The 27,295-nt window shown below is 37.9% G+C and overlaps 1 protein-coding gene across 1 annotated transcript; it reads right to left on the bottom strand.

Annotated features, from left to right (window-relative positions):
* Positions 1-3,933: 3,933 nt before the first annotated feature.
* On the bottom strand, positions 3,934-25,657 carry eIF2A (eukaryotic translation initiation factor 2A). The gene is made up of 13 exons (XM_045745764.2): positions 25,517-25,657; positions 22,210-22,354; positions 20,677-20,795; positions 19,269-19,368; positions 16,605-16,780; positions 15,335-15,426; positions 13,731-13,881; positions 11,591-11,805; positions 9,448-9,578; positions 8,434-8,585; positions 6,085-6,198; positions 5,549-5,763; positions 3,934-5,078 (listed from the first exon to the last, which is right to left on the bottom strand). The coding sequence occupies exons 1-13, from the start codon at positions 25,530-25,532 to the stop codon at positions 4,953-4,955; spliced, it is 1,752 nt and encodes a 583-aa protein (XP_045601720.1). The 5' UTR covers positions 25,533-25,657; the 3' UTR covers positions 3,934-4,952.
* Between the last annotated feature and the right edge of the window lie 1,638 nt (positions 25,658-27,295).

Genomic DNA, 27,295 nt, shown 5'->3' with positions numbered 1-27,295 from the left:
GGTAATGTAAGAGACGAGTCATTTTGCTGGGTTCAGTGGCATTGGTTTAGATTAAAGTAGCATAGATGTACTGTCCTATCTGGAGAACTGCTCAGTACTCGCTTCCCCCTTTCAGAGCAGGAGAGATTGCAGAAATAGAGGGAGTATGGCGAACATATACGGCATAAATAGACACGATAAAGCACCTAAATTATTGGGATTGTCTCACAGCTCTCCAAATGTACTCACTAGAAAGGAGACGAGAGATATCAAATAACATACACGTAGAAAATACTGGAGGGCCAGGTCCCAAATCTGCACAGCAAAATACTGTAACAACATACTGGAGTGAACGATATGGAAGAAAATGCAGAATAGAACCAGTGAAGAGCAGGGGTGCCATAGGCACAATCAGAGGACACGGTATAAACATCAGAGGTCCACGGTTGTTCAACATCCTCCCAGCGAGCATAAGAAATATTGCCGGAACAACGGTGGACATCAAGAGAAAACTAGATATTGGTCATTTTCTTCAAGAAGTGCTGGACCAACCGGACTGTGGTGGATATGTGGGCCTGTGAGCCGCTCCAAACACCAGCCTGTTGGACCAAGCTCACACAAGTAGAGCCTGGCCTGAGGCCGGACTTTGGGAGGAAAAAAACTCAATCAGAAGTACGCATTGGCATGTCCCAAGCCAAGAGGACTGAAGATAGTGTGGCTTCCAGTTCAACTGTTCGTGTTGAGACAATACAATGTAGAAGAGCTATATCTCCTGGCCAACAAAGTTTTATTTCGAGAAAACGGCCATTGTGCTGGCGGCACCAGTATAAGCAGCAAGTGCATTCATATGGGACGTGATGAATTTGTACTAGAAATACAAACATTTGCCTATATACTAGTGATGAGGAGTGATTATTATATGGCTTATTCTGTTGAGCTTACATGCAGAATCTTGATGATGAAACTTCTCTTTCAGTTTGTATTTCTAATATTTTTCCTCGTGTTGTTCCTTCCTTGCCTCCGTGGTGAGTCCCCCTTCCGAAGTTTTGTACATCCTTAACCCGCATCACTAAAGCTTTTACCAATCCTACGGTTCTGAAACGCCTTTTCCTTGAGCACTTTTCTTTGCACTCCCACTTCGTTTCCATCTTCACCGATGTGTCTAAGTCTGCAGACGGTGTGGGCTACTCTGTTGTTTTTCCTGACAGCACTTATATGTGTCGCCTCCCTCCGGAGACTAGCATCTTCACAGCGGAACTTTGTGTTATTCTCTATGCTGTTCGTCTCCTGCTTTCTCGTTGTCAATCTTCCTTTGTAGTTGTCGACGACTCGTAGTGCCCTCATGGCTCTCGGGTCCATCCAGTGGATGTCGAGATTCAGCATTGGCTGTTTCTTATTTCCAGTAAATTTAAGTCAGTTGAGTTTTGCTGGGTTCCCAGCCAAATTGGTCTCTCTTTAAATGAGCGTGCGGATGCTGCCGCTAGGGAAGCTGTCCACTCGTCCCATCTCCCGTAAAGGTATTCTTTATTCCGACTTTTATCCAGTTATTCATTCCGCCATCCTTACCCGTTGGCAGGATTGTTGGTCTTCTGTTACTGGTAACAAACTGCATACTCTTGGGAGTAGTGTGTCCTAATGGCCGTCCTCCTACCACTGTAATCGGCGATGGGAAACGGCTCTGGCAAGGTTGCATATTGGCCATACACGCTTAACTCACGGTCACTTAATGGAGCGCCACCCTGCTCCTTCTTGTCCAAATTCCATTGTCCGTCTTATGGTCGTGCATATCCTTGTTGATTATCCTGACTTCTGGGACAAGCGTGTGTCTTGTCCCTCGATGGAATTCTTGGTGAATCGGATATTTTTTATATCGTTTACGCCTTTTGTGCTTGTTCTTTTATTGGCATCCTTGGTGATATTTAGTGCCCTCTGGTTATCCCGCACATTTGATGGTGCTACATAGCCTTCCTGGTTTGGTGCCTTCTTTTGATAATTACTTACTTGATGATGAAACAAACTGCAGTGCTACTCATTGCATCTGGCATATTACCAGCTTCATGTATGACATGTTGGAAAGACACGAGACTATGTTGGTGAGATGTGTGTTTCTTTTGCTGTATATGATGGTGAAACATGTCATAACAGGATTATTGAAACAAAGACAGTAGTAACACACTTACACACACAAAACCATGTCGTAGCTCAGTCGATTAAGGCAGCGTCTGGGATGCTCCCGGACACAGGTTCGAATCCTCGTCACGGCCTTTGTGGATTTGTTCAAAGACAGTGGTGTTCCATCCCCAGGTTTGGGGAGATGCATGTCACATGACAGGTTCCTGCTACTTCTAAGGTGCATACATTTTGAAAACATGTCACATCATAGGTTCCTGCTACTTCTAAGGTGCCTACATTTTGAAAACAATGATAATGTGGATCGAAACAATGGACTGTAGAGAGTGAGTAAAGTATTCAGTAATGTGAGAGAAAAGTTAAATTTCTTTTAGGCCAGAATATAGTGACTGACGAATTGCAAGTTCTTTTCAAGGTATTTCTTGTTTTCAAACAGCACGCGTCTGGACTGAAATTCTTCGTATGTGAAACCAGAATAGTGAATGATGACATATTCTAGTACCGACATACACCCGGTCGAGTTCCTAACAGTGTGGTCAAGACACTCACGAAACCACTGCTGAACATGGGCAATACACTGTACTGTCTAGTAAGGCAGTATTCTGTACGCTGACAATTATACAAGCCTCTTGCTATGTTTCTGCTTGAACATGAGACTGGAATCCGTGTCACAGTAAAGGCACATAGAGAAATGTCAGTGTTTGGCACTACCAGTACCAAACACTGGCATTTCTCTCTCATTATAAGCTTAAAACCCACATTATACAATATAAATTTATATTTCAGTGGGTGATTGTCAGTCGAGAAAAAGCAACAAAATTTTATCGTTGCATTGGAAAGACACACAAAGTGAATATGTTGACAACAATTCACACTGGTGAAATGGTTGACAGTGGCAATGTTAACTTTGCAACACAAGATAAATTGTATAAACTAAATTGTACCATAAATGACGTAAATATTAATTCAAAGCTAGTCTGCACTCTCCAAGACATGGGAAAATTTTCCAATGCTCAAGGGGCATGAAATGGCAGTCTCTTCCACTCACGAGGCATGGAATGACTGGAAAGATGCCTTCCATGAAAAGAAGGGCAAGTGTCAAGGAGGAAAAGCTTTTAAGAAATCTAAAGTAATACTTGCCATTCCATACCACCTTCCATTTAGCGGCGGCATGGTACCTCTCAGTAGTGTTGTACAAATCTGGCATCATAACTTAGTACAGTACTGTGCAAATCTATGAATTGTACAATCTTAGTATTGTACAATTATCAATTAGTATTGTACAATTAGTATTGTATTGTACAATTGAATACTATGGATATCAAAGACTGATATCCATAGTATTCAACAGTTCCAAATTCCAGGTTTCAGGTACAGTACATCATGCAAATTGCTATAAAAGCAATCCGTTAATAAACAAATCCACAAGGGCCTTGATGAGGGTTCGAACCTAATACTGTTATCTGTTAATACTTTAATAACCTATTTCCACTCTCCATTTCTGCCCACTTTTTGAACTGCCTTTGCCACTAATTTGTAAAAATTACATCTACGACTCCTTATTCATTTATTCTACATAGCCATATTGCTGTACACAAAGACATCACAAAAGCGTGATATACCTATGAAAACATCATTGGAGCAGGCTGGGGAGCGAGCCAGCACCCTGGGTAAGGCACACGTCCGGGGTGCCCAGGATGATGGTTCGATCACAGTCTTGCTGCAATGATTTTCTCTCGCTAGTGTAATCAACCTCCTAAATATTATTGTCGCTGACTTGTACACTTGTATTTGCAGAATATAAGGTTAATTGAAAGCAATTGGTGTCTGTGATAACATTGTTTATGAGCTAGAACAGCTTTTAATTGTATTAACAAAATAACATCACAAAGATAATTATTTATAGGTTGATAGCTGGATTGTTTCAATCAAACTGTATTCCTTCATTTAATAATTAACTATTAAGGTTCTGAAGGCGTCTAAGCTTATTATATCCCATTACATTGGATAAGTTAGGCTATACTGTACACACACAAAACTATTTAGCCTAATATAGCTTCTAATTATTATGGAAAAAAACACAAAATTATACAAATATTTGCATTAAACTTCTATCTAATGGGCTAGTGCCTTCTAACCCTCATAAACCAATCCATCCGTAAATATACAAATTATATAGTTATATAAAAAGCAAATAATGTTAACACGTGGATAGTTCAAAACATTGACACTGTCAAAGCAGTGAAGCTCTCTGCTGTTATAAATATAAGAAAACAATAACACTTAAGAGACAACACCATATATACAATTTTTAGAAAGCTTTCTTTCTACATTATAGTGTAATTATTCATACTGGTAACAATATTCCAAGCTTGAAGCTACCTTTCAACTCAAATACATTAAGTTTCAAAGAGGGGTATGGAAGACACAAAATTTAAAGAAATTATGGCCAGCATCTAAAAATATCTTTGATAACGACATTGATTCTAAATTATATAATCCTGTATGTGCAAGAACATGTGAACTTAAAATGAACTTGAAGAATTAGTTATTTCTAAAGATTAATCCAAATGTTGACAGTTCAAGGATTCTTTGTTTTCTTTTTAACTGGAGACTAGACAGACTTAGGTAGTGAATATATTGTTTCCTTTGACTAATATGCTGAACATTACCAGTGAAGCACAAATCTAAATACTGTTTACCGCTAAAAAATCTCTTACCTTAATAGGATATGTCACCAGCCAGATGCTGTCAAGTTTTTGCTCTCAAAATTAAAACTAAATGTACTTCACTTTTGAAAGCTTGTCATAAAACAAAATTGCAAAAAATAATATTTAAGCAAATCAGAGTGTTAGTTCCTCCAAGTCTTTGATCAGTTTCTCTTCTGTGGCAATTTTGTCCAGTTGGTTTTTCTCCAAGGTCTTCCCATTCTCTTGCTCCCCTTTCAGCTTAGCAATTGCATCCAGTTTCTGAAAAATACAGAAAACTTGTTTAATATGAGCTTTCTTGATATGCAACAAGTAGATGTGCTCCAATTGCATGAGGGCAATTGCAACACATTACAGGAAATAACCAGGGTAATGTAATGAGTTCAAGTAGTGCACTGCTAACAAGCTCTAGTAAATGACGGGGATATAATATGTTCGATAAGTATGTTGAGTACAAGTTCGTGTAATCTCAATGCTGATTTAGGAAGTGTTTACAATACAGGCTGAATGTGGACCAATGTCTAGTTTGTTCAAATTTTATGTTCATATTTCTATCTTTGAATCCCTGTTCAAAATTTTCAAGTATTGTTCTAATAGTCAAATCATCACGGCTTTTAGAGCCGTCATTACTTCCAGTTTCTCCCCCTAATATTTTATGTCACTCATCATCTGAATTCTCTAATCATGCACAATAAATCACAACTGTTTACCAGTGTTCTTGTAGTCCTTACCTTTTTGAGATTTTTTATTTTTTTGTCTTTCTCTGGATCGCCAGTCAGTTCAATGTTGGCAGCAAAGGATTTAACTGGAGCTGCAGTCTCTGGAGGACCCGCCTCTCTCCAGTTGTTTCCCCCTTTCTCAGCCTCCCCTTCTTCTTCACGCTTTTTCTTTGCAGCTTCTCTCTTCTTCTTGTTTTTCAAAGCTGACTTTGACAACTGGGCAGGTGCTATCCATAACAAGAAACGTAAACTATAGCTAACAATTATGACAAATTACAAGACAGACAACTGTCTATTAACGAATCAATTACAAATGGTGATGATATGACAGCACAAGAGGAAATCTCCCTCCAACCTTCCATATTTTTCAAATGACCTCTAAACTTTCAGGAAATATTCCTCTTTAGTGTCAATTTATTCTAAAATTGATCCAAACTAATAGCAAGTTTTGCATTAGCAAAATTCTTTTCATGTAAAGACATGATAATAAGTGCACATCAACAACACAAATTGGCCTTTTACCATAAACAAAAATTGTAAAGTATTACCTTCATTCTTTGTTGGGTCATCTACTTCACTGAGGAACTTTTTCTCAGTATTTGTCAAACCAACAGGGCCTTTGGCTCCTCTCTGACTTGGAAGGATGTACTTCTGCTTTGAAGCTGCAAGCAAAGATTAGACCTTACATTTATAATCTCTCCGAGTCACGAACATGTGTAACTAAATGCTGTACTGAGGGGCAGTTGAATGATACATTTTAGTCATCTACAAAAGTGTATATACTGTATCTCCACATGCATACACAATTTTGTTACATAATATTGAAAAGTAACGTCTTTTCAGTTAAAAAATTGAGCATTTTGATGGCCAAGGAACACAATTGGAAAAGAATCTTGAATATACGTGTAGTCAACCTGCTCTTTTCACAGAATCCTCAGGACCACAATTCTCCAAAAAACCTGTTGAAATGGGTTACTGTCCAGAATTTTCAGTCAATACTATGGTTGATAATGCATAATTGTTTAGACGGTTGAGTGGTGGATGTTGGACGGCCAGAAGCCCTGAGCCAAGACATTAGCCATGGACATAATGGCAAAGAAAACTGTGACACCAGTAAACTTTCACACGTGTGCAAGGATATATAGCCAGCTATTGAACTGGACTACATCCTGGATGACCTGAGAGAAGTAGGCTTTGAAACAAAGAACATTAGGAACACGGTTAACAAACAATGCATCCACCAACACAGTACAAGTAGCATGCAAATAATATTGCACTGCAGCCACAGAACAGACTATATGATGAATTCTTGGCTTAACAAACCATGCATCAATGACCAAAAATCCCCATCATACAACCAAAGTCTCATTCTTAACAAAAAACTAAGGAGAAGCCTGGAAGCAAAGAATATCATCCCCTGGACCAAAAGAATAAACCGATACATCTGACTCACAGCATGACGATAGAAGACTTTTTAACCCAACAGTTGGAAACAAGGGCCAGGAAACACATTAAAAAGAATTCCTTGATTGAGAGAAAAACCTGAAAAATGACAAGAGGACAAGAATGCCAACACATGATTTACAGATTACAACAGTTCTAGAGAAGAACTCATTATTCACTTCAATGTAACGAGAAAAAAGGCTCTGCCAAGGCAAACTGGTACGAAATGACAGTAATAGATATCAGTCAGTAATACATACAAGAGACAGAACAGAAAAAACAGCACCACAACCAACAACACAAGAGGACAGACACTGTAAAGAGAAGAGATGGAAGGACCACCAACTCAACTCATGCTGCTGGTGCATAGAAAGATGCAAATGCAAAAGGTCCACCTCGTTTTTTATACAGGTGATGGTACACAAGGCCTAGAGATGCCATTCAAATTGGCAGAGCCTTGAACCATCAAAGTAGGTTGCATTGCAAATTTCTTAGGGGAACCATGGGGACCAGTACCAAACCAACCACACAGGAGTCAACAGCAGAAAGAAACTCATAAAATACTCCAACCTGACCAAAACAAGAAGCAGGATGGACTAGGTATATATTATCAGTATATTATCCACCAACCCCAGTCCAGGTAAACTGCATCCACAACAGATGCCTCCTGATCTAGAAGCAGATGCAAGATAGTGTCATATTACCTAAAAATAGTTACAGGATGAGAGTTGAGCTCATGGTGTCCCAACTTCCCAGCACTATCATATACTGCTTTGAAACCACCAACAGTTTTGGCTTCCACCACCACCTCACTTGACTTGTTCCAACTGTCTACTGCCCTGTTTGCTAAAGTGAATTTTTCTAATATTTTTTTCAACAGCTTTATTTAGTCAGCTTATATCTGTGACATCTTGTTCTTGAAGTTCCAGGTCTCAAGAATTCTTCTTTATCAATTTTGTTGACTTCCATTACTATTTTGTTCGTTATGATCATATTTGCCTCTTTTTCTTCTAGCTTTGGCATATTTAATGCCTCTAACCCCTCCTGGTAGCTCGTCTTTCATTTCAGGAAGTCATTTAGTTGCAAGTCTTTGCACCTTTTCCAGGTTGTTGATGTGCTTAAGATATGGGAAGGTTATCTATCTAGAGGTTATCTTGAGATGATTTCCAGGTTGCTGATGTGCTTAAGATATGGGAAGGTTATCTATCTAGAGGTTATCTTGAGATGATTTCGGGGCTTTAGTGTTAACTCAGAGTAGTTAATAAATGGAATGCACTAGGAAGTGATGTGGTGGAGGCTGACTCCATACACAGTTTCAAATCTAGATATGATACAGCCTAATAGGCTCAGGAATCTGTACACTGGTCGACTGACAGTTGAGAAGCGCGACCAAAGAGCCAAAGCTCAACCCTCGCAAGCACAACTAGGTGAGTACAACTGCACATACAACTCACCAGCAACAATGGAGGATTCTATACCAGTGACCGGTGTCGTGGAAATAGTGAAGGGCTTAGCAGCCTCAGGGTCAGGAATCCACTGGGCAGCATAGAGCTCATTTACGAAGCTTTCATGCAGCAACACCGCTGTGTAGTGCCACATTTTATATCTGAAAATATTAATGACCCTTAACTGTTGCAAAATTGGAGAAAATGGATTATTTAACAATTATTATTGAACATTTGCTATCTGGACAATAAATAAGGTTTATAATCTTATTCTCAGACATAAAAAGTGGAGCAGAAGAAATTCCTGGAGTCCTGATTAATACTTTTTAGTTTTTTTTTACCAGAATATTTATGGGGAAATTTAACAAAAATCTGAGATGAGAGAGAAAGATGAGAGTAGAAAAAAAAGAGAACATGATAATACAGTAAATATGGAAAGTTTATAGATAAGGATAGAGAAAATACATACAGAAGCCTGACAGAAATGGGGCAAGTAACAATTACAACAAAACAATTTACCGAGATAGAAAAATTGAGAAATAAGAACAAGATGACAAGAACAGAAACAGGGAGTGAGGTAATTAATCCTGACAATGCTCCACAATACTGAATAAAGGGAAACAGAAAAGATAACCGAAACAGAAAGATGACCTGAAAGTGCAGGTGTAAGAAATGTAGTGTACCTCTTGGGCTGGACGGTAGAGCGACGGTCTCGCTTCATGCAGGTCGGCGTTCAATCCCTAACCGTCCAAGTGGTTGGGTACCATTCCTTCCCCCCATCCTATCCCAAATCCTTATCCTGATACCTTCCCAGTGCTATAGTCATAATGGCTTGGTGCTTTCCACCTGATAGTTCCCTTCCCCTTCTGTGTACTGATGGCTGCTTTGAAGATTATAGCATTAAAGCAGAAGACCTAGAGAGCGAGACTAAGAAAAGAACTGAACTCCAATACTGTGTAAAATGTACTAAAAATCAATGGAACACACAAAGGCGACAACTCTTTTTGTTGAGTAAAAACATACCCATTATTAACTCTCAGTCTTGGAGAGCAGGTCGCTGTCAGCATGTACTGTCCACATGGAGACCAACTGAAAGATGTGCTATCAGGGCACTCGGTTTCACCAATTTTCTTGCGTGCTGCGATGTCCCACGTCTGCAAGGAGCCCTTTGGTTATAGCACAAGAATATATGTCTTGCGGCTAAAAATAAACATTGGGGACCCCATGTTTCAAAGTTACTTATGGAAGCACCACTGGCTGAAGTAAATCAATTTCTTTTCTACCAGTGATACGTTATTCTTTTGTGTCCCCAACATCGTAACAAATTAATGAACCTTCCCTAATTACTGTACAGAAAAATGAGAATAAAATAGTGTACTACAATTCTATCTTGTTTTCATCTATATCATAAGTTTACTATATAAATACATGTTCACGTAGTCATCATTTGATTTATACTATTTACAATCTTCATTATATTCTACTCATTATATTTCCAGTAATCATTGCACCCCATCACTCTTTACAACTCGGTGCCAGCCTGGAAATACCTCGCACGATTGACCAGGGGTGCCAGATTTGAGCTGCAAAAAGTCGCGAGCTGAAGAACTAAATGTCACAAACTTTACAATAAAAGTAGCCAAATATTTTTTTCCCGATTGATTCGCTTTTTAGAATAAACAGCCCAGCTTATTTTAACTGTAGCCAAAAAAGTAGTACGTAGCGACATACATAGATGGCTTTTTAATTGAATACAATTATCCTAATTGGTAACCGAATTGGGCTACAAGTAGCCCAATCTGGCATCCCTGCGATTGACTATGGACAATGCATATCTAGTTGTTCTTTTGAATTTCTAAACCTTAAAAGATTGTGTCATGTGTTCTTAGTTAATGATAATATTTTCTGAAGCTGCATGAACATGTATTTGACCAAAAGAATAAAAATGACGAAAATCAGGATATATTAGCTGATGTTTATTATACATGGTGGCCTCTCTTTCTAGTACAATGGATTCCTCTATCCTCTTTCGAGTACATTGGATTCCTCATCCCTTCAACCATCCCAACCACCTGCCTACCCGCATATGCACCATACACATTTTTCAAATGAATGATTTTTAACCCTTAGACAATGGTGGTTCATATACGCCTATGCCCCCCCCCCCCCCCAACAAAAAAAATTAAATTCCAACAAATAAGTTTTTATTATAGAATTATTAACTTGTATGCAGAATGCAAGAAAAACACAATTTCTTTTTTAATATTTATCGTTTCACCGAGTGGGAGGTGCTCGGCAAGGCTGCGTCTCGCACTTGTCAACGCCTGGTGCTCAACTTTGCTGACGCTTCATGTTTTATCCTCCAATGTTTCCCTGATTGTTTTATCACTTGTTTTTCTTTCTTTACATCCACAGAGAACTTTTATATCTATATTTGCATTATATATGTAAAACCCAGACAATAATTGTTTAAATCATCATATGATGATGACCACATTCCCTAGTAACATTCATGATGATAACGGCATTTCTACCTTGAAATAGTAGCAGGATTTTATACATGGGTCAAGGCAAACTCCATTACATCTATATAGACCCATTATATCCATATTTGCATCATAAGTGTAAAACCCGCCCAATAATTGTTTAAATCATCATATGATGATAACTACACTACCCTGTGAATCAACAATTGACGATAACTGCTGTCGAAAGGTCAATGAATGTTTTGTCATTACTGTATAGCCTGTGTTAATCACCTGTCTGAGAGATAATGGCACCCCCCTCTTTATAGATGCCACAGAGCAGATCGTACTATGAACATGTGAACGTGGGTTCACATGTACGAAGTAATGTTTGTCAGTCTCATGTCCGCAACTTGGGGACACCCAGGATATGTAAACCCAGACACTGAGACTACTTACGGCTAAAAATAGAAGATGTATATAATTTTGACAGATTTATGCTAATATATGAATAATATAATTAAAAACTAAAAAAAAAAAATCTGGTATCATTTACATCAAAATAAGGTTTGTTAAGCAATGAAACAAAAATTTATGCTGAAATGTATGTTCAATTCTGTGTGATATCAGTGAAATAGAAAATTATTGAATACTGAAGACTGATTAACGAAATAACCAAATTTATTCTAGGCACATCTTACCTCAAATCTAGCTGCAATGTTACCAAATCCACCCACTAATGCAATATTACCAACTGGATTGACAAGAACAGTGTTCCGAGCCCCTGAGCCAAACTCAGCTATGGCTTCACACTTGTGGTTATAAAGTGTGGCTTTGGACGGCATTGTACCATAGACTGCGAAGAATTCCTGACCATTTGGACACCATGACACGGAGTGAATGTTTCCTGGTTTGGCTGAAAAAAAAAAAAATTGTCTGAATTTAAAACATAATGGCACAGTAATTTATTCTAAAAAAATTTTAACTATCCAGTAGCACTACGTGGTATTTTGCTCCTGCTTCTCCTCCTCCACACTGAACATTTAAAGAAAATCTTGACCCATTTTCTGTCTTTTCATCTTACCTGTACTGTACTTAAGAATGTGACAATGCCTGCCATTGGCCCTTAATTTTCTTCCTTGTATATACTTGGTGAAACTTCTTTCACAACAGAGTTGGTTCTCTATGCAAGCAACAAATCCCTGCTTCACTCTTAAGAACCAGAACATGGGGTACTATTCAAGTCTTTATTATGCACCCCATACCCATTCTGCGGACAGTGGTGGAAAGGGTTACAGAGGCACATAATCGGTTTTCAGGAACCAAACCCATAGTTGTTTGGGTAATAAACCATTTGTTACACCTAAAGTCTTCAACTCTAAGCCAGTTGTAATGTCAAGAACAGATTCATATGTGGGCCAACTCCCCAAAATAAATCGGGTATCAATGTTGTTGTTGTTCAAGATTCAGCTACTCGGAACAAAAGTTCCAAGTAGCACGGGCCATGGTGAGCCCGTAGTGGACCTGACCCTGGTATTAATGAAACAAGATAAACTGATTCGAAGAGCTATTTAGATACAAAATCAAGAAAGAATCACAAAAATAAATACCAACTTTTTTACATGGAATTTAAATAAATTTGGGGTCTCACTAGAGCATGTTAAATTCTGAATGGAAACTACATTTCCATTTTAATTTACCACCTTTATAACCCATGACTGCCATTGTAAGACGTCTGGTTAATATAAGAGGCAAACAGAGCCGACGATGCATTAACAACATTGTACACTGCTCAGTCAAATGACTAGTGCAGTGGAGTTGAATAACTATGGCTTCAGAGTATATTTCAACATTTGTTTCAGCAATTTTGTGTATACTGTATGTCAACTTGTTATTTGTCAACAATTATATTTGTATAATAACTGGTTGTATTTTAGGTGTTCAAGTTTTTATGTATTTTATCAATATTTGGATTTAGCATTACTATCCCTTGTGCATAGATGAGCAGTTATATCACATAATGCAATAGATTAAATCTTAACCACTGTGTGTATAATTTAGTTTAATAGCTTTATTTTATAACATAATTAGTAAAATAATGTTGTATCCGAGTTTGTTCGAAACATTTTATGGACTGTACAGTAACATAGTTTACACAAATGAGCTTAGGAACGAGCACAGGTGCTACACCACCACCACTGAAAGAGAAGGATATATATGGACAAAATTTTTTTAAGCAACTCTTTGAAAAGATTACAGAAGCCAAAGGCTCCTGGAACAGATGAATGTGGTGGGTGGGCCACACTTCCTAGTACTGTCTGGGAAGACATAGGGATGTCTGGCGATTCCTATCGAAATCTGGGGATATTTGGTGCTGCTACTTATGTATTTTATAAATTCCCATTACAGAAAAAGCTAAGGAAAATGGAACAGTTCACCGATAAAAATGCTTCATAATGTGGCTTATTTTTTATGGATTTTTTTGTTTTTCACAATACAAATATTAAATAAAAAAAATAGAATAAATACTAACAAGACTGAGAAATCATTTCTTAACACACAGGTATACAAATACAGTGTATATCAATAAAAACCCCAAGCCATATACATGAAAGTGATTACTTTTGAGCCCATTAGGGACCCTTATGTGAGAGTTGGGAAATTTATTTTCAGCCATGATTTTGTGATTTATTATTTTTAAATATAGCAGTATTTATAAGCAGGAAACAAGAACTGCAACTCACAAATGGGCCTGGTGTGCAGGCCCCATTTGTGAAATCTAGGGAATTCATGAATTTATTTCAAGATACATGACAAATTCATGTAATGTACTATACTTACAGAACGTGACCCTTGTCGAATCTCCTCGAGTATTGAGGTAGAAAAGCATGTGTTCACCATAGTATGAAGTCCCTGACTTATCCATCTCGGCAGCAGTCAGAAGCAAACATGCCGTAGACTGCTTGTTCCAAAAGCTGTCTATCGTGTCAACCTGTAATAATAAACAAATAAAAACTGCAAAGAAAACTGAAATGGTGTCGGGTATTAAAGCAATACAACTAGACCTAAATAATGCTAACATTGCTTACCTGAAAAAGTCCTAGGATAAACTACATAACTGCAGCAGTCTACTCAAATATTCCAGTAAGGTTATGTTAGCAATTCACCATAATTAGGGCTCAATTTTACCATGTATATTTACTGTGAACTCAAATATGATAACTATCAACTCTGGTGATCATTTCTTATAAATTTGGCTGGGGGGAGGGGGGGGGGGGGGGGTTAAAAAAATGTCTTTTTTGGCAAGACCAATCGGACAAGTTTACCAAGATTTCTTGCAACAAGCATTACTGCAGTATCTAGCATTACAAAACACCAAAATGTTTGACATTTTAACTGAAAATAATGAGTCAGATGGGCCTTCTCTTGCCACTATACAGTACTTGTATAAATTGTAGTACAGTACATACAAAAATACCTTTTGTCATTTCTTATTTGAAATTTAATAATGCAGGAGTCTTAGTGATAATATCTGCACATGAACAGTACAGCAGTTACTGAAAACTATTTTGAAAAGCTACCAAGCCAGCGATGGTAAGAGGAAGCTGTTTTCTTTCCTCCTACCTTAGAACACAGAAAAATCAAATTACCACAGACAGACATTATACCTAAAACAATAAACAAAATACTGTACACAGGAAAACTGAAAAGTCTCTCCTCAATAATAGCTACGAAAAGAACTTATCCATCCACCAGTTATCGTTACTCCATTTCCCATTTTCATCGGGTCTGGAGGCATCATCCCAGAGAAAAAAACTCCAGATATGCTCTCATTGTCTCTGTACAATCTTTGTACATTGTCTTCGTACACACACAGACTTGATGCTCTCCAGGTAAGCATACTTCTCTCAAGTACATATTCACATACCCTTGTTTGCACAATTGAATAATTCATCCTGTATTGTGTATCATTACATGTATTATAATCAGTGGTACAAACGGTATCCCAACAAAGATGTCACATCAGTCATACAACTAGGCAGAAAGTAACACTATTGTGTGTGTTTCCACAGAAAATTCACAATGGTATAGTGTCCACCTTTAGCGCTTCTCCAGGAAAGCATCCAAAGTGCTAAACGCTGTAGGCTTGTACTTTATACAGAGATTTATTACTGCCAAATTTTGGATGGCACCTAGACTCAACTCTGACAACCATCTAAACATTTAATGGTTTCCCAATTTCACAGAAATCTAAGTTTTATGTACTGTTGAACTTTGGGAGCTTCAATTTTCCACCTTAAACTTAATACTTTCAAAAAGTTGCACAAGGTGTATATAATCAAACTTGGAGAATATACTGTATAGTGGTCATATTATTACATAGTGAAGTAATAATAATAAAGGTGTGTTAGACATTATATAATACATATACAGTATTCAAATACCTTAAAGAAACTTTTATTGGCCAAAGCATTAGAAGCTTCCTTGAAATTTGGATAGCGATAGAGGTGCACATACGCCGGAGCTCCCTTAATACCTGAAAGAAGACAAATAAGTACATTAATTTAAATTTGTAATAAGGTGTGCAATTTTACATTTTAATCACTAAGAACTTCCAATTCTCTGTTGTTGCTACAATACAATGTGACTGATCATAACCCTCTCCTATATTTTTATATACTGAATTAACATTAATTCAAACTCCATTTTCCATAAGAAATTGGATATCAAGAACTTTAATATTCAGCATTCTTAATTTATATACTATATGCTGAACCGAAGGTAAATAAGATTCCCACACACTGCAGAATTAAAAATCATTTCTCATTTCATTTCTGTACTGGCACTTCACTCCCTGGTAATGGCCCCGCCCCTCCAAGTGGTTGGGCACCTTTCCTTTCCCTCGTCCCATCCCAAATCCTCATTCTGATCCCTTCCAAGTGCTATATAGGCGGTAATGGCTTGGCACTTTCTCCTGATCATTCCCATCCTCCCTGCTAATGGCAATCCCATTCACCATTCCAGAGTGCCACACCCTTACCCAGGTCAGCAAGCACTCATCTGTCTTTTCAAACACCATCTCAAATTCCCTAGACACATCTGTGCAGTCTATTACCATAAACTCTTGATCAATTCTCTTTTTCTTTCCCATAGTTATGCATTTTGAGCAGTTTTTCTTTTTTTAACCTTTACACTGAAAAGTTAAATGACAAAAACAGGTCTGTAGAGAACAACGACAAGCAAGTATTTAAAAACAAATCTTTTCAACCTGCCAAACCCATTACAGTATACTATACAAACTTTAACCCCTGATTAATAATTTATAATACAGACTGTAATACTCCTTGGAGATATCATCACCGTTCAAGCCATGCATTGTCTGAATAGTACAAAAACATCCCGAGATTTTACATTTGCTTGGCATATTATATTCTGATGGCTTCTGTTTCACTACATTAAAATTTTTAGATCAAGAATATACCTTAGGTGCATCTTGCATGGGAGTTGTGTGTGGTGTTTCCAAATTTCCAAATATGTTTTGAAATGGTCTTTGGTTTTAAGAATTTTTAAGCCTTATCTAAACTGCTCTTAAGAACAATAAATACAGAACTAAAAGTAAAGAAAACAAATGCAATATACAATAGATAAAATAAATGCAGTACTGTATTACAAAAAGTAGATAAGAGTAATAATAAAGTTGTCACTAGCACTTACTAGGTACAAAAAAAGTTACATAATGGGTGGCTGTGGATGGTGAAATACTGAACGATCGCACTTTTTGAAGGATTTTCTTCTCCACAATATTTTGAAGGTCATCTGCTTTATAAAAATGTACTTCGTTGGTAACACTGCGTGCAAATACTGTTTCATCATTGGTCCACTGTGGCTGCCTGAAAAAATAACATTTCAATTAAAATTATAACAAATAACATGTTTAATTACAATGTTACTAAACTTGCCAAACTACCAAGAGTTACTCTACACGTGTATTGAAGTAAGGGCGAAGAGGAAGAATAATTTGGTGACAGAGCCCGAGTGCACGGGGGAAATTGTCTAAAACCCCGGTTTGTGTCTCGGAGAGACTGCGGGATCCGTGTGAGAGCAGTAGCAATCCCGGTTGCAATTCTTTTGACCATGTTGTGGCTCAGACGATTAAGGTGCGTCTGGGATCATCCTGGACGTAAGTTCGAACCCTCATCATGGCCCTTGTGGATTTATTCATTTACCAAGAGTTATCCCAAATACACTTATGTTCCAGGAAAGCACCTGCACTGCCCCCAGACATGTACGACAGGCTGCGTTTTGAACACAATTTTTTACCACAGTATTATATTTCAACGTTTGTGTGCTGATTATTGTTATACAACAGTATTCATATCATTGAGCTAGGCCCCCTATGAACCACAGCCATGGGGCCATCCATATCACTACTGGATCCTATGTGATTGAGTCCCACAGAAACAGGTACCTTTCTAAATGGTCTTGTTGCACAATTCAGGAGTGAGAAGCACAGTGGAGAGCATCTCTTAAAATTCATCACCGAGACACTTTCCACGCTTTGACAAAAGGACATATCAAACCCCCCTTCACGGCCCTTCCGTAAGATAATTGGGACTGCTTAGGATAGCCAATTATCCTAACTACAACAACTTAACCTGAACTACAGTACATCCTTATCAACTACCTCAAACACCAACCACCACAGGGGTTACAGTATTAGTACAACCAGATCAGGAAAGATGGACACCTCCACTTTCTGCACTTGTGAATGAAGAAACAACTGATTTTCTTTTGACTTTGGTTTCGTTTGTGAATAGCAATGTCTTTTCCCATCGGATAGGGACAGACAGGATTAAGTTGAGTGCACACCTAATGCACTTCTCTAATGACCAAACTTTCACCTTGGGATGTCACATAATTTTTTAAGATCTTTTCTCTGCTAGTCAGGGTACGGAGAACCTGTTTCGTCTGGATAGTTATTCTGGGGTGTAGTTTTTACACGTTGCTCTGTTTTTTCTACCCTGATAGAAATTGCATTCGGCATGCCCCTTGCTGAGAAACAAAGTAATTTTTCACTCTCTTGTTTGAGACCTGTGTCAGTACATAAATCTTGATTCATCCTCTTCAGCAACCAGGAGGCATAGTCAGAGATCAGGCCATGGAGACATAGATTCCCAGAACCTTCAACAGGTAGGTAGGTAGGTAGTTCACTGCAAGAAGGGTTTTGTTCCTTTCATCCTGGAAACTGTTTTGTCTCTAGTATGCTTTATACTTTTTGGCAAAGAATAAATCCTCTGCTTTTCATAGAAGTCTTCTGGTGGTTTGTCCAGTCACAGATGCATCATGCCCTCTGTCCAGCTTCTGCTGGGTCGCATTATTTACATGTTACACTTCCTGAGTTGCTATCAATCCTGTTTCCTTGATGCCTTGTTCAAAAGCTAGGTTCTCTCAAGTTATCCATCAGGTGGTTCGATTCACTGAGTATGATGTGAACCATCATATGCACGATGCACTTAATTAAGTATGCTGTTACTGCTATGTCTATGGCTCATATATAGACCCTGAATTTCTAGCAGTCTAACAGTGCCGTCTGTTATTACCTTTCATGTTTCCTATCCTTACTGGGGCTGTAAAGTGTTGCAACAGCTTTCCAGTCACCGAGTTCATCATTTCCCGATCCCTGGGTTTCCTCTCTTCTATGAGGCACTGTAAGAAGTAAAAACGGGAAGCTACCGAAGGTCAGCTCGGAAATTAAGCAGTGGTAGTAATAAAATTCCCTTTTCTGGGAGGAATTGACATTTCCTTCTATCCACAATTCTTTACACATCCCCACAGGAGTTAGGGCATTTTTGGGGACCCATATGAGTAAGGCAAACAGGCAGGTTGAATCCTTAGGTGACCTGAACTGCCATCTAGTGGTACACTCAGATAGTAACACATGGTTTGTTGACTGTTGCTTCGCTTCTGCTTTCTGGGACGTTTTACTCAGTTTGCAAGTTGATCTCGGATCCCCAAGCTTCCGTTACCTCTATGAGCACACCAGATTTTGGTCCTGGCATTAACTAGGCTTCCATAAGTCCACAGGCTTGGGAAAGTTTTAAATGTATCGGTGAAACCAGAAGCTATACACTGAGAAAATACTGAGAGGACAGCCCAGACAAAGAATTTGCACAAATCCATAAAGAGTATACCCTGAAGTATGCAGAAAATTGAAAATATTATAGTTTATAAATAATAAATTATTCTTTTCCCTAGTTGAAGATTTGTAATCAACTGATAATATAACGGGCTTTGTACATGATGAAAATTATAATAACGTTTATAAAAATAAATAAATAAAAACAAGACGCCACGCAGCAGCAAATTAAAATGGCTTACCAATTTACTTGACTCTGCTGGAAGAAGGACTTCAATGGTTTCTTTCCTGTCACATCATAAACACTTAAGTTTGGTTGAATCTGACTTTGGTCTGTTGTTTCTGGAAGAGCAAAAATTTTATTAATGCATTTTCTTTTTTACCAGTTTTCATATGCAGACAGTGTTAAACTGCACTGTATTGTACTGTATTACAATGAAACAAAAATCTAAACTTAAATTTCTTAAAATTAAGCAACAAAATAATTTATTGAAAAACTGACACTTGCACCAGTATAAGCATAAGATTAATATAAATTGCTATACGATTTACAATATCTCCTATTGACCGAATTTATTTTAAATTAAGAAGAACCTTTCCTGGCAACCAGAATGAATCTGGACATGACCGTCAATAATTAGGAAACAGAAAATTACCCTCCTGTCCAACATTTTGCAAATGTGAAATTGAAGTAAGAGAGTAGAAGGGTGCCTTAAAACAGACATCGGAGGAAACCAAGGGAACCACACCCATAAGAGCCTCTCGCTAACAATATGAAAAGACCAAGCATCCAAGCCTTCCTAAAGGCCTGCAGACGTTCCCCCACTATGCCGACATTAGGACTTTCCACAGAAGCAGTTCTGCAGAGATCTCCCAACAAAAAGCAGAGCTGCAGCTGACCGAAAGTAGTAGGGAGAAGAGAGCCGCAGAATGCATCTGAGCAACCAATACCATTAAGAGCAGCCAGTCACTGCGATGCACTCAAAGGAGTAAGAGACAATTATCAGAACAAAAATGTGCTGCCCATTTGTAGTCAAGATGAGATATAGAGCACTACCTACTCCATACCTTATTCATATTTGGGAAGTCTGCACAGAGCCTGCACCAGGAAAGGTCGAGGACCAAGAGCACCTAAAAGTGCCGAGGCATGCAAATGATCAGTTGCATGTTATGATATGGACCAATTAAAGGGCTCACACAAGACCCTCATCAACAACTGTGCCTATGATAATAGGCACAGTTGATAACATGTAAGGGATAACCAAGGCATGAGAAAGATTTGCAAATAAAAGAAGTTTCAGAATCAAGACACTAAGGGTCACTGATGCTAAGTGTGTGGAGGAAGAGAAACCAGAACACTTTTCTTAACAGGAGGAAATCGGTAGGAAAAGAAGTGAATGTACATACCACTATGCATAGGTTTGCATAGTGGTAATAGGAAGTTTATATTTGTATTGCAAATGACCTATAAATAATCTTTATACAATGTTTAATCAACCTTAATAAGATTTGCTCTGCATAAACAATTTTTTTTTTTTAATTTATTCTTAAAAATTAAGGTTCAAGTAACATGCTGACAAATTCCCACGTGTACCAAGTTTCTCGTGCCACTAATAAAATATAGTTTCTCTTATGAAGACTGTTACTTACTGACATAGGATTCCCAAATTGCCAAATAGTTGCCTTGAGGAGAAAAACAAATCTCTTGAGCACGCGGGTGCTTTAGAGATCCAATTCTCTCCCAAGATGGAGCCTCTACCACAAACACCCTGCAAACACATAAAAGTTTAAACACAGAAATCACAATTGCATGATGCATCAGATGAACAAATCCACAAGGGCCGTGTCGTAACTCAGTTGATTAAGGCAGCGTCTGGGATGCTCTTGGACGCAGGTTCGAATCCTCGTCACGGCCCTTGTGGATTTGTTCATATAAAAGTTTAACAAAGAGCTCTTGTAACTTGCATTAAACAAAACACTAACCCCCCCCTCCACCAAAATTAGCATTATGGATGAAGAAAATGCAATATACACAAAAAATAAAACATTATTTGTAAGTCATTACAAAAAATAAGAAAGTTTCTGTGTAATTTTTGTCTTATTTTTGTAAATAAGACATTCCTTTCAATGTGATTCAGTACTATAAGAGCTCGGTAATCCGATATCTAGTAACCTGAATCATTGGATAACAGGAATGAATTGACATTCGGAGTTCTTGACTTTTTAATCCGAATAGGATTTCAGGTTTAACCCATCCACTACGCATGTCATATATTATATATTATATATATGAGAGAGAGTTAGAGTACTATACAAGTCCCATGAGTACATGGGGCTCACATCAGCTTTCTCAGGGCTCCAGCAAACTGACACCATTTTGAAAAAAGAAAATCGTGGACACCAGTCCTGGTTTTGAAGGCCTGAGTGAGCAACCAAGGCTGGCGCACATGCAGCACAAGCTAAAAACACTACTGTTCAGCTTGTGACCACAGCATCACTTAAAAATTATGTGTTGTGCTAAGTTAGGTAACGTAAATTTTCAAGAATTATTGATTTGAAGATACTGTATGCAGTATCAATCAAGACGAATTACAACAAGGAAAGTCAAAGTTTCTGTTTTAAATTACAATACTAGGGTACTTTTTAATTACTGTATAATGTGTGTGGAAATTCAAACTATGTTGGTTGTGGTACAAAAACATTATGACCACTGAATATTCACTTTTGGACTTCCCAAGTAAGAATTCTGCTTATCCAGCAGGATAAGTCAGACAGATCTGATCTTATCAAATCTGACTTATATAAATATTTATATTACTGTATATAAAATATATATCAAATCAAATCAAATCAAATGTTTATTCAGGTAAAAGTACATACATACAAGATGAGTCACACACACACATACTGTTGGATTTATAGATAGAGCTAGTACATACAGTGCCTAAAGCCACCAATATGTACAGCATTTCGGGCAAGAAAATAGTAGTATTGCACTAAAGAAAAAAGTGACTAGGTATATTAGCAATATAATTTAGGGGACATATACAATAACTATACGTATTGAATTTAGTCAAATATTTTATGTATAAAATTGATGAACTTGTATACATTATTACATTACAATAATACAATACAAATAAAAAAAAAGAGAAAGATTTTAAAGAAAATGTTAACACTTACTGGCCATCTGCAATCCAAGCAAATCTCTTCCCATCCTCAGAAAAGACAAATGTCTTTACCTTCCCTTGAAAACCTTCAAATTTTGTAGAGTTTTTCCCAAAGTCTGGGGGACCATCAGTAAACTGTGCCCCATCACTGGTGTGAACTGTAAGGCAATACATCCTTTCACTTAAGGCACTTTATTTGAAAACATTTAAAAATAAATATTACATAGGCAGTTAATTATAGCAACATCTTATATATTGAGGTACAGTTCTTTAAATGGAATTAAATATTTCCCAGACTCAAAATACTAACACTCCTTTATGGAGAGATACTAAACACATGTAGGTATTAAATCCAGTATCCTATTTGTCTTATTTCAAACATGTATACTTTTTTCACTCGAGATTCCTGCTCGATTTGAATACAGCAATTCCTAATGATTCGGATATAGCAATTTTGACTTATTTTTTGCATCAAATCCTTCAAAATTTGCAACACGACAGTCATCTTCATTAACGAGGTCAGATGCAAGACAAGCTTTCAAGGATTTCATGAGTACCTTCACAGTGCCCCTCTGTTCATGAAGAAGTCTGACAAACTAATGTCTGAAGTTTGAGACTCAAAATTATTTCTTAATCCATAGGATGGTTCAATGACTTATGTTTGTAATACATAATTATGTTGCTAATTACAAAATTGACAATGAAACGGATATATATTTGGCTGAAATGTACATAATATTACTATGGTTAGAAAGTACCATTCATTGTATTTGTAGTAGTGGATTATACACTCGGTATTTATTTTGCATTCAATTAGTCCAGGATTTATATACAATATATCTTTAAGGCTTTTGTTTGATAAGCACTTACATGAACTCTAGATACCATAAGGTGGTTAACGTACGTGTAGTACATCAAGACTTACATTGGCAAGGAAACCGACACTATCAAGCTGATAAACAGTTAAGAATTTCTTCATGTAGAAGTGGTCAACAGTATGATAAATCCACTCATGTGGATCTAGAAGTTGTTCTCAATGCAACAGAAAATGTTTTCTGCTCAATTTTTTTTTTTTGTACATTCTACTTAGGCTAGCCTATTAGAACTTAAGAATTATGGAGCACTGCAGCAGAGCTGTTTACTCATACAAGGGGGAAGGGGGGTCTAATCTAAATATACCTCCTCTCACCAATATACCTATCCTATCTATTCTTGAAACCTGTTAACCCTACTTGCTTGTTAAAGGTCAGTTATCGTCATATGTTAATCCTTGAGCTAATGCGATTATTATAAAACTATATGGATGTATACCTGATCAACCAGGCTGTGACTCATACGTCAGGCTGCGAGCAGCCGCGTCTAACAGCCTGGTTGATCAGTCCGGCAACCAGGAGGCCTGGTCGACGACCGGGCCGCAGGGACGCTAAGCCCCGGAAGCACCTCAAGGTAACCTCAAGGTATGTAATAGCATTAAACAAGACCCATAAAAAAAATTCTACAATCATTTTGAAATGCTTATTATACGATGAGGCTAATGTGCACTAGTAACCTACTATTATTGTCAGTCACAATTTGGTCTTTCCCATCAGTTTGAATCTATTTCTGGACAATACTCCTAGACAGAATAGCAGCAAAGGATTGGGTTGTATAACAGTTCCTTTGAACTATGCCAGGGCCAAGTGTTCTATTACATAGATATGCCCAAGATTACCATCAGAGTGCCGGTGGGCTGATGGGCTAAATAGCCTCGGCTACCATCAGTTTTTGTCCGGTCCTGATGGTCAAGTGGATTAAGGCGTCCTGTACATACCAGTTGCGTTGCTCCTGGCAGTATGGGTTCGAGTCACTTCTGGGGTGTGAGTTTTCAGTTGCATATAGTCCTGGGGACCATTCAGGCTTGTTCGCACATATTACATTGTAGGCCTGTATATAGTACAGTACTCAATTGCTGTTGTTTCCATCATATTTAAATAAACTGAGGTACTCGACTTCCAAAAAATACATTATGTAAACTAATAAGTGAAGTCACGAACCTGAAAATAAAACAACCTGATCATTCGAGTCCTCTCAACTCTACAACACGAGTCGGCAAACTCTGTATCTAGTGTTGAAATACTCGTTGATTCCGCCACCTGGCTACTGTGTACGCCTCTTACATAACCAAAACTAGGGAAATATCAGGAGAAAGAACTAAGCCATTACACCTGTATAGCACTGGGAAGGGATCAGGGTAAGGATTTGGGATGAGACGAAGAGAAGGAATAAGAGGATATTATTTAGTTTTTTTTTTATTAGAGACAAGGTGACAATTCTGATGGTAGTATATTGATGGCTAGAAATGTATTGACCAGTGTATGAGAATGAATGCCAGGCATGTACGTCAATTCACATGTAGTTAACAACAGTATACAATTCAGAGACAGAAGGGAGGGAATTATCAGGGGGAAAGCACCATGCCATGACAACTATATAGCAGGTGATGAGTCACAATAACGTGGCTAAAGTATGTTGACCAGACCACACACTAGAAGGTGAAGGGACGACGACGTTTCGGTCCGTCCTGGACCATTCTCAAGTCAATTGTGATGACTTGAAAATGGTCCAGGACGGACCGAAACGTCGTCGTCCCTTCACCTTCTAGTATGTGGTCTGGTCAACTATATAACACTTGGAAGGAGTCAGGATAAGGATTTGGGATGGAATAATTCAGAGAGTAAGCCTCAAATCTTTACAAGTTACGTTTCTGCGGTATAGTTGTGTATATAATTTAAACATTCACATTGGCTATTTAACGAGCGAGCACGAACATGGAGTCACCCCAAGTTAAAAGTGAAGCAACTGAAAAAAGAATGTTGTGTAGTGCATTAAAGCACATAACTGATCTCTCTCTCCACCCGGTGGCCTATGTAGTCACGATGTTAAATATATGAGCTAATCTTCACTATTCATTCAACGGAATAACTTGAAATCTAACTTGCTCTCCTGTTCAGGATGACCACTGAAATTACACCAAAAGAATGGTGGATATTCAGGGTTACCTAATAAGGCTTCCTATAGTGCCATTTGGTACTGAAATACATCAACCTACCATCGGCCCCTTATTCCAAACCCACAAAAATAGAAATAAATCACCCGGGGGAATATATTGTATCCCGAGTGGGCTTCCCACGCGAGCAGCAGCAGAGGGGCCAACATATGCTCTGGAATAGTTAGTTACACATGTTGCACATAGTCCCCTCCCTAACCACCCGCCAGGCATAACAACCGACGCGCTACACGAGTCTATGTGACAAATCAACTAAGAAAAGGCAAAGTATTACTTGCAAAATGTGTCATAATGACAATCGGACGGATACCATGCCGCTCACAACACTAGAGTCGTCCGGCAGAGACAGGCGCAGCCAATCACAGCGCCGATGTCCAGGAAATCTGAGCCAATCAGAACGCAGTTTTCCTCTGACTTGTAAAGATAGTAGGTATAAATATTTACTTTTAATAGTAATTAGAATTCGGTTCAATTTCTTAATTGTGCTTTCCACTTTTAATAATAAATCTCGAATAATATTCATTTTTTATCGACAGTATAAATATTTTCTTGAATGGTTTAGATCATTGGCAAGCGCGGAAATTGTCACGTGGTGCGGCCGGACTCCTCCACGTTCATGCCCTGTCATCTACATGATCTTGCGGCTGGATAAAATTTAGCTCTTCATAATAAATACTCTTTACTATAACTTTCCAGTGCGTTTCCTAAATTTCACGCAATTATATATTTTTTTTTAATAAAATTACGCTTTATTGTTATTTATTATATATATTTGTGAGAAAGCTGCATGAACGCGCAAGCTATATATTACTAAGAACTCTTTGACCCGGCCAGGATTCGAACCCATGCCGTCCAGGATCACCCCTAAACGTACACAGTACCGTGACCACCGCACCAATGATCGTCAATTATTATATATATATATATTTATATTTATTTATTTATTTATATACAAGAAGGAATATTGGATTGTGAGAGTACATAATATCGGCGTTCTTAGATTTATACAAACCAATTAACACGCATATTTAGAACCGAGAATTAAATGTACGGGCAGCATAAAACATCCACTAGACAGTGTGACATTGTAATTGCCAGAATTAGGCTGGGATGTTGATATCTATAGCAGGTGGCTGCAGGTAATGAATCCCCCCAATGGTGAACATTTTAATTGTAAACTTATGTGAACAAGAGTTGGGACATATTCTCCAACACTATATCTGTGATTGTCCCTGTTATAAGGGACTTGAGACCTAATGGTATGAGGTACTTTGAGCTCTGTAATTACTCCATATACTCAAGAATATTGGAAGATATTCTTATGCTGTACCCAGGTTTTTTTTTTTTTTTGCTAGTGGAGGCTAATAGATCATCCTTACACTTCATGTTCTCTCCTGATTTTTAGCCAAAGTTGATTTGTTTTTGTACTGAGGCTGGTATAATCTTCCCCTGATTCCATGTATGACTAACCATCCAGTGAGATGGGACTATTAGATGAACTTATAGCTAGTTTTTTTTTTTTTTATCTACAGTGTGTAATCTTTGATATAGAATAGGATAGCAGCACATTGCTATGTATACCCAAGCTTATTAATAAAGTAAAAAGGTCCTTAAGCTAATTATTATATTTAATTATATTTTATTATTATTTATTATTATTAATATAATATAGAAGTAGATAGTATGTTATTATTATTATTATTGAAGGTGAAGGAAAGACCCCTTAATTAACATATATTTAATTGGGAGCCACAAACACTAGTGGCCTTGACGAAAACAGGAAGCCGGCGGCTTGTCGAAGGTTCTCCCACTTGCCTTGATAATATTTTCCAGCTGTACTTTAAAAAATAACAGAGTTTTGACATTTACGGCTTCGGCGGGTAGGCAGTTCCATGGGTTTATAACTCTGTGGGTGAGGAAGCCTCTCCTGTTCTTAGTCATATCTTGTGGCTTGTTGAGCTTGAACCCGTTGCTCGTTTTCTGTGTTACATCTGACCTTTTGAAGAAATTTTCCGGACCAACATCCTCCAAATTGTTCAGTATTTAAAAGTTT

This window comes from Procambarus clarkii, chromosome 22, assembly GCF_040958095.1.
Source record: "Procambarus clarkii isolate CNS0578487 chromosome 22, FALCON_Pclarkii_2.0, whole genome shotgun sequence".
NCBI classification, from domain to species: Eukaryota; Metazoa; Arthropoda; class Malacostraca; order Decapoda; family Cambaridae; genus Procambarus; species Procambarus clarkii.
The sequence above is the reverse complement of the archived record's forward strand: the minus strand, read 5'-3'. Positions and strand labels throughout refer to the sequence as shown.

Bases quoted from the DNA above. Each gene is read 5' to 3' on its own strand.
- eIF2A (XM_045745764.2), bottom strand. The intron at 20,796-22,209 runs GTAAGTGTTAAC...ATGTGTTTGCAG, and splicing joins GCTTGGATTGCAGATGGCCA to GGTGTTTGTGGTAGAGGCTC. The intron at 5,764-6,084 runs GTAATACTTTAC...TGTTATGGATAG, and splicing joins TGACCCAACAAAGAATGAAG to CACCTGCCCAGTTGTCAAAG.